Consider the following 9,284-nt stretch of genomic DNA (forward strand, 5'->3'; position numbering starts at 1 on the left):
TTGAAAATTGAAATTGTTTCAAAGCTCGTTAATCGACTCTATTGTGGCAAAACTTGATTTTGGCACCCACTTTGCCTAAGCCACCTTCAAGAATAGTTGTATCGTTACTCTTAGGTGCCAAATAACGTAGATACTAAACACCGAAACGAATGAAAAACAACTGGAAACACACGAGTGGAAACGAGTCCCCGTAAAGATAAATTGGCATTCGGGTTCTAATGGTGATCGGTGCCATATACTTGATCCCTGATGGACCTTTACGCTTTGGCGAAAATATTGTAAAAATGTTGTTTGGATAAAAAAATCTTTCGTCACTTTTTGCTCTCACCGAAAACAATATTGCTTTCCCACTAAAAATCGCTAAAACTAATTTTATTTAGTCCCCTAATCGTCCCTGAAATCGTTTTGCATTGCTCTTTCACGAAATTAAATTTACGCGAACAAACAATGAACAGCAAAAAGTTTAAAAGAGACAATTTTATATAAAGTGAAAAGCACTAACAGCACACTCATGGGATTTTGAATTTATCGAAACGAGTTGTTGCAATAAACAGACTGTACCTTTATATAATCATAAAGGTTGGCGAGTCCAGTCAAACACAGATTTGATCTGCAGCGTCACGCTTCACCTTGCCTCAATAGTTAAGCCAAATTGAAACAAAGCATTGCTACATTGCATTAAGTACCTAATCCTAACAGCAAAATTTTGAAACAGCAAACGCATTAAAAAAAGTCACACTAACTCATGTACAGTTCCTTCATATCTTTCTGGAAAGTCGCATACAATTCCTAAAAAGCTTCTTCCAGCAAATCCAACTAGGCATCAAGGCTGACCTTCCAGCCTCGGCTGGTTTATTCGCTTTAGTGTGAATCAAAGACCCCCCTGGGGAATGCTGGATTTTTTACCTAGGAGGTTAAAAATTGCGCAAAATGTCTTACAATAGATTAAATTTTCACAAAAAAATATTACACTTTGAATTTTTTGACTTTGCCATTTGACGATCTACCCTAACCCTATCGACTCATACTCGATTTACGATCGATAACAAATCGCTTAACGATCGATGACGAATCGATTAACGATCGATGACGAATCGATATACTCGATTGAAATACTAGCTCGATAATGGATCATCACATATCGATCCGTCATCGAGCCGTTCCGATGATCAATCCTATCGAGCGCGGCCGTCTGATGTAAGACATACAAACTGACACATCAGTAATTGGTAATACCGCCAACTGCTCTATAACTTGGGACGGCTGGTCAAATCTTGGGACGGTTGATTTCTGGACTGTATTTTTACTTACTGTTTAAATCTCTTTGACAACAAGATCTCACAATGCAATTTTCCGCGGAAGAACGGACTTTGTTGATATCTGTGTGTTTGGACTTGGAATAGTGCTCGAATTAACAAAGAAATTTAGAGACCAAAGTCACGAAGGAATAGAGTTCAAAGTAACAAAGAAATTAGAGAAGACAGTTACAGGGGAATAGAGTTCCGTTAGAGTTCCAAGTAACGAAACCGTCAAAGGTTTTGTTTTTGATAAGGTTTTATTTTTACATATATAAGTCATAAGTGTTCCCGTTTCATATCAGACACATATTTCATATCAGGACAGTGTCTACCTATTGTTATATTGTGCTGATTTAAGCAAAAAAAGTTTTTTCTTTTTCTCATTTGGACCAATCTTGCTTCACATCCATGTCAATCCAATGTGAAAAAGCTTGTAAATTAAAATGGATGAGTAAGCAAACAATATCACTCATCAATTTAATTTACAAGTTTTTTGATATTGAATTGATACAGATGTGGAGCAAGATTGGTCAGAAAGAAAGACATTTTTGCTTATATCCGTACAATACAACAATAGGGAGACACTGTCCTGATATGAAAATGTGTCTGATATGAAACAGAAACACTTATGCAAAAAAAACCACAATGAAAAAGTCACGATGGAAGTAACAACAAAATTAGAAAAGAAAGTTACGGAGGAATATAGTTCAAAGCAACCAACAAATAAGAGAAGAAAGTTACAACTAAGGAACTAGTCATAAAGTAGATATTCCATTAATAACCGAACATCAAGATTAGTTTAGGTCACACAAATATTGGTCGGTAATTTTCACATTTTCCGACAATTTTTGGGTCGGTGATTTTTTAGGATCATTTGATGAGTTCTTTTTTTTTTAAACCGCTTTTTGCCTAGACAGTATAGCAAACATAGTATAACCAGACTGTGCCTTTAATTGGCCAAACTGTGCCAAAAATTTCTCTTACTTTCAACAATGATGCTCTATACAAACCTATAACAAAATTAACCAGTGCATTTTTTATCTTTCTCCTTTTTCATCTTCATTGAAGCACTCAAAGTTGAATAGAATTAAGCACATATAAGATATTCTTATAACCATGAAATGCTGTTCGAGCTTTCGCTACAGTGGAGTGCATGATGCAAATCACACGCCAACAAACTCGCCTTCTGTTGGCTGATCACATTGAGTGTTGGGTGTTTATGCACTACTTCCCTTGAAGCAGCGGGCACCTTTATCTTTTCTGCAACTCCGTCCACCATTTTAATGAGTTAACAATGGACCCATAAGGGCACACTTATCATGGTAGATAATTTGTTTTAGTCTACGGCTTTGGCAAGTACTATTTTGTTGACAATCTAACTCTCGCATCAAATTTCTACTTTCTTCAGAGAATTGAAGATAAGAAATAGTCTACACCTTAGGATCACGGATTAAAACAATTAAGAGGTGTTATTAAGGGTGAGATTTTACAGCTGCCCGTAGTGCAAGGCACTGAAAGGCCCTGGGTGCCAAAAAGCAGGGTCATGTGAAATGCAGCAATCTCATTGGTGGAAATTTGATAAACAGTCTGCGAAGGAGACCCAGTGGGGCTGAAATTTCAGAGTATTTTCCCACTGGGGACGAAATTTCTGCCAGATTTTCCAGTGGGGCTGGGGTCCCAGCGGGTCTGTGACACAGGTGTAAGGAGGGTCATGAAGCAATCAGTAGACCACTCTCGATTTTCTTGCATATTTCGATATCACGGGCATTACTTGTCAATGTGTTTTGTTAACTTGTCAGCATTTTATTGTTGCAAAGGGAAAGATAAAAGTTTAGTTTCTAATCCTGGTATAGGAGTTTAGTCTAGACTGTTTGTAGGCCCAATGTGCTTCGTTTAGTTTTGTTTTCCACTGGTTTTTATTAGAAAAATTAAAACTTAAAACGGGGGTTTTCTTTGAAATTTTGCCATTCAATTTCAATTACCAGTTAATTTAAAGAAAAAACAACAAAGTTTTTTTTTAAAACGATAAAGCTATAAAACTATAACGATAAAAAATCATCTTCAGTGCTCTATACAGTGATGTTAAAAATTGGAAATCAAACAAGTTTTAATTTAATGTGTTTAAAAGTAATTAAAAATGTACATATTATAAAAATCTGGATAAAAGAAACGTCATAAAAATACAAACGGTAAAATGCATGTTAAGGAAATTATGTAAAAAGGTAATCAAAATGATGAAAGTTATTCCATTTCAAAAAAGAAGTAACCGATTCAAATCAAGTTGGTCATTTAAAGACAGTCTCTTGAGGGCAATTCCACAAGTACAAATTCCTTCATAAATTTTGCATGCAGGATTTCTGATCTTCTGTATCTTGTTTTTATGATCTGTTTGAGCCATCAATTTTGAAAAGGTGGTGAAATAATTAAAACATTCAATACTTTTTTGAAAACTATATATATACCTAGAACTTCTTATATTCAACCGATTCAACAACTTGAAGCTTGTATAACTTTTCACAACTCTCCTTAGAAATTTCAAACCCCACAGAACTTTCTATAACTCTCATCTTTTTGAAAAAAAATTCTTCTTCGCCACTTTCTTTTTGTTTTGGTTTTAGATTTCGGAACGCTATCGTTCGACACTAGATATCTTGACCAGATATTCATTATTTGAAGACGAAATTGGAAATTTAAACGATCAAACATATTCATTCGCTTTAGAGCAGTCTGTAAAGTATTCTAATAGAACAATGTTAGAACTTTTTAACTGTCATTTAAAGAAAAAGGTTTAAATTCGCTCCGTAACTTTACTTACTGTAGTCATTTTTTGTAAAAAGTACTACTAACATTATTACTACTTATCTTCCTTCCTCTCACTTTGAAGAATTACATACCAGACCGTTTTTATTGTTGAAAGTACAGAATATTTTTGGATCCCCAATATTCTAACAGAGACTGAAAATGAAAATCAGAATGAGTAATTTCATAACATCAAAGGATAACTTACCTTGTATGGAAATTACATTTGATAATTACATGTAATCAGAAGGTTTAAGTTCAAATAGTGGAGAAAACGAGCTGTGACCATATGTTAAGTTAAATCTTTGAATATCTTCTATATCATAAATGAATAATTATAATATTTTTCAAAGTTTTACCCCCTGATGGCTCCAAAGAGGATTTTCATCTAAAATTTTTTACTCTGGTCTGTGAAATACACGGCTTCCCCACAAGCTAGCTGAATCATCAGAAAAGTAAAAAAAGTAAGTAAATGAAAATTGCAGTTATTTTCCTTTTTGGAAAGAAAAGTTTATTTTGAACAAGTGTTATTTGACACCCTCGCAATTAGTAGGCCTACTGTGTCTCGTTTAGTTTTGTTTTCAACTGGTTTGTGTTGGAAATTCAGACTAACAAAATCGAGTCGTATGTTATAACAAACTTATAACGGAAATTTGGTTTTCTCTTTCTGGCTGTGTTTTAGCATCGATGCAGGATCTTTTTACATATTATTTTAGAACTTTTCATGTTATTGAGCAACGAAAAATTTAAAAAATTATTTTAAAGATCCGAAACACCTTTTCCTCGATGCAATTATACAATTTTCAAACACATCTTTAACCTCGTTGCCCTTATAAGGACAACACATTTTGCTTATACATTTTTTGATTCTGCATTTCATTGTTTAAAAAATAGCAACAATTGCCGCATTTATCTTAAAACACCCAACTGCCTAGCCCAATGGGCTACCCAAATTGGCTACTGTACCCTGCTTTTTAGACCAACCCGGGGAAAAGTTCTAAAAACTGGGAATTATTTCCTCTGGCAGATTAGCTGCTTCTCCGTTTTGTTATAATAGCATGCCTTCAAAGATACTCAGTTAAGATTACCAAAGCCCAATTCCTTAGTTGTATTGAGATGAGATAAAATTAATACATTCTAATAATAACTTGCTGCTTACGTGCCTTAACCATGATTTACGCACTTTGGTAATTTATATTTTCAACGAAGTAAATCCCATAAACACTTTATTTGTTTTTTAGGAACGTAAACTTGGTCGTTACAAGATTTGAACAAGCTTACAAATGAGCTCAGAAAGTAAGTGTAACTATTATTTTATATTTAATTGTCTTGCTTATGACATAAATATCGACCATAAGAATGGTACAGAACTCGTTTGTGAAGTTTTTGTTGGTTTTCTCTTTACGTCATTTGAAATAATTTGTGTACTAAATGTAACGCGTAAATCTTTTGATTTTGTCTTAAATTCTCATGGTTGTTACCATTTTTAACTATAATGGTTGGTTTTCGTGAGAAGGGGGATCTTCTAAATTTTGCCCGTACTGTTTTAAGCCAGGCCACATTAATGGAACCTGACGTTTTAATCGAATTTGGCGAACTTTTAATCAAACGATTAATCGAGCAGGTCGTATTCTCGCAATATTTACGATTTACGAAAAAGTTCGATTAATTAATTTGTAAGTACGTTCAAATAAAGAATGTTCTGGGGTAGCCAACATCGAGATACTATTACATTTTTTTTGAATCACCGTCAAAACTTACAACAAAACTTCTCATGTTTCACCACTTAGCTTTCATCTTTAGTTTTCATCCACACCCACGTTTCTTGAAAATATCTTCTTGGCTCCAAATAATCTGATAAGACGTTGAAATAGTCAGACACTTGTATAAATGACACTTTATTACAATTTTTGCGCAATTTCTTGAAAGGCTGCTTATATCCAAATAAAGTTTTTATTATGGAAAGGTCACGACTTCATGAAGCTGAATTAAGCTGGTGAATCATCATATTTAATACCCTTTTTTGCCCATTTCGCAATTCTAAACGACCACATATAACGCTTCATCAATCCTGTAACGAGAGATTCAATTTCATCACTTCTCCCTGTCCCTTTGCTCCCGAATACTTAAAAAGCCTGTTTGCACGTAGCAAAGTATACCTTAAGGGGAGAAATTTTGGTGGGAATTTCGGATGGCGGGAAAAACTAAATTTTAGGGATTTTGACCAAATTCACCAAGTCGGCCAAAATTTTTTCCCTTAAAGTAGTACGTTTAAAAGACATTTTTTTGGAAAATTATAATTTATGTTTGATTTAGTTTTTCCAAATCTACATAGTTGTCGTGTCAGAGTCTCATCCAATGGAATTTAAAATGTTTATCAAGGCATTAGTTTTAACCTCTATTATCCAAATCAGACTGTTTCCGATAGTACAAAAAGTAATCTAAAAGCTGACATACGAATAGAGGCTTAACACCCTGAAATACCATTTTTTGTTTATATTTCTTAAGGAGAGGCCTGTGTTTTGGCAAGTGAGAAAGTGAGAGTGACGAAGCGGATGAGAGAACTATATAATCAACTGCCAACAAAATCTATTTAAATGCATAGTGAACTGTGATAAGTCTTAAAAGGCGGAACCGGGGTGGATGCAAAGTTGTATAGATTCCCACGAGGCTCGTGGATCAGTTAACACTAACCGTGCTGATTAAATTGGACCACGCTTGTTACTATAAAATGTTTTACAGTTTTCAGCAGCACTTCTTTCAATCTCAAAATAAGAATATTTTGCATCTTAGTACCAGTGGCTGCTGCAGAATTTAAAGAATTTACTTTTCAACTCTGAAATTGTCTTTAATAAACACTTACACCCCAGACGCTGGGTGAGTAGATTAGTTTCCTTTCGTCCACCCCTTTGGGTTTATTTTTCTTCACCATGTCTTTTCATACCTATTTTAAGAAATATGTCTGACGCTTAACTTACCACTCGAGTTTTGTTTTTAAGAGGCTTAAAACTTGAACCTTCATTCAGTCTTAAAAAATTGTGCCTTTATGCATTTTCCTTGTTTGTCGTTGTTGTGCTAGAGAGAAAAACAGTAAAATTTTGTCTTTCACGATTTTGACCATACCCGTGCGTAGTCAGGCGTGTGCCATTTAATTGATGTAAACACCCCCTAAGCTCTCCCCGGCTGTTTTGTATTTGAAAGGTATTGTTATAGGATGATAATCTTTAGGTTTGATACTTTGATACTTGTGTCAGTGAAAAACATTAAGAAATTTTCATCATTTCGGATTCCCCCATTGTCCCAAGTCTTTTGGGCGCCAGGAAGTATCAAAGTATATGCTGCGGATGATTTTATTGGCATATTTTTGGTAGTCTGGTCAAGTTTTTTTTTTAATTCGATTTAATTGAATATTTGCATGTGGTTTATGTAAGTCACCAAATGTACACAGACACAAAAATCGACACGCGTCATGCTTAAAAATGTCAAAAGGCCAATCGTTTATTTAATCCTCAGAAATACGATCCCTCAATTGGAATGATTGTTGCCTGTTTTCCTATCATATAAAGCATGAGAAAATTTTAAAATCCTGCATTCTGATTGGCTGGAAACGTGAGAAATATTCTAAAGTGTTGCTCAAACATGTCAAATTTGATAAACAGGCTTTTTTAGAAAGGAAAATAATGTTTATTGTAATCCTATGTTTTGATTGGTCAATCCTTTTGTTTTGAAAGATGTGTCATGGGCTTCTTTGCTATATAAAAATGCGAATGCTTAGCGCTCTTTAAAAGAAAGTTGCAAAACTTCACAAGCAAGACGGGAAACGCAAGCTACTGTAATTACAACACAATTAACAAGACACATTATGGTTCACTTAATAACCAAACGACAGAACGAATACACCAGCGAGGTGCCAGAGAAACGATCAAAGTCACTCTCAAGGATGACCAAAAGCAAATCAACAAGTGATATCAAACAACGAGCCCAATCGCTGGAAAGAAGAGGAAAATTACTTCGAAAGAAATCAAGTAAAGAATTGTTAAAAGATGTTGATCATAGTTCGTGCGAATGTGGTGGTGCTACCAACCAAAATATTCAATCTTCCAAAGACTTTTTTACCAAGAAAACTTTAAAACAAACGAAGCATTTTAACAGTGGTAAACTCTTTGATGCAGTTTTAGATGGAGATTATTCCAAGGTTCGCCAATGTATCATTGAAGAACAACTAGAAGTTAACGAATACAGTCCTGAAGGAACCACCGTTCTTCATCTCGCTTCGGCTGCCGGTGATGTAGACATTGTTGAACTTTTAATCGAATGTGGAGCAGTCATTGATTGTAAAGACGTGAATGGACGCACTGCCCTTGAATATGCAGTACTCTATGGTAATTTTGACAGTGCAACCACGCTTATTGAAAACGGCGCCGATTCCAAATGCATTAAAAATGGATTCCATTAACTTTTATTCTGATGCACCTTTAATAGAAGTAATATTTATTTTTGATGACAAAAATGCGTGTACATATTTTTTCCTTGATAATATTTTGAAAAACGAAAATATTTTTTTGACTTTAAGATTTTCTTTTTAATTAAATTTATTGGTAATAATTACCACAAAGCAAACCAAAGATACATTCAAATCAGATAATTTTGACGTGTGTTTTATCATTTCTCGTTTGATTTAGGCTTTAACATTTCAATATTTTGAAGATTCTAACACAGCATTTCTATTCGCATTTTACTTATAACTTAAATCTTTAACCTAAACGACATCAGAGGAAATATAGAACAATACAATCGCCAAACGGACAACTAGAGAAGTGCCTCCAAAGCTCTCCTTGCTATTTGCAAATCAATACACTATTTCGACCGTAGTCGCGCGGTCAGGCGCGTGCCACTTTATCATTTAATTATCCCCCTAGACCCGATCCAATCCTTTATTTACACCTTTTTCTCTTGTCTATAGGTGCGAAAAAAAGACTGGGACAGTTTTTGGGTGGTAAAACGGACAAAAAAATGCCCGTGCGGCTATTTTCGGCTACGGTCAAAAAGGTGTATTCAATTAAGGTAATTCGAAAACCATAATATCGTCCGTTAGATAGATAGTGAACGCGGGGAAACATATAAAGGGTGATTTTTACTACCAGGGGTTTTGTAGAGGTCTGCGATTCAGACTACGGTAGATGGAGA

General features: G+C 34.7%; 1 protein-coding gene across 1 annotated transcript; it reads left to right on the plus strand.

Annotated features, from left to right (window-relative positions):
* Positions 1–7,855: 7,855 nt before the first annotated feature.
* On the plus strand, positions 7,856–8,742 carry LOC136798545 (uncharacterized). The gene has a single exon (XM_067055166.1). The coding sequence runs from the start codon at positions 7,960–7,962 to the stop codon at positions 8,551–8,553; it is 594 nt and encodes a 197-aa protein (XP_066911267.1). The 5' UTR covers positions 7,856–7,959; the 3' UTR covers positions 8,554–8,742.
* The last annotated feature ends 542 nt before the right edge of the window (positions 8,743–9,284 follow it).

This window comes from Clytia hemisphaerica, unplaced genomic scaffold, assembly GCF_902728285.1.
Source record: "Clytia hemisphaerica strain Z4C2 unplaced genomic scaffold, Clytia hemisphaerica genome assembly, whole genome shotgun sequence".
NCBI lineage: Eukaryota > Metazoa > Cnidaria > Hydrozoa > Leptothecata > Clytiidae > Clytia > Clytia hemisphaerica.

Bases quoted from the DNA above. Each gene is read 5' to 3' on its own strand.
- LOC136798545 (XM_067055166.1), top strand. From the start codon at position 7,960: ATGGTTCACTTAATAACCAAACGACAGAACGAATACACCAGCGAGGTG.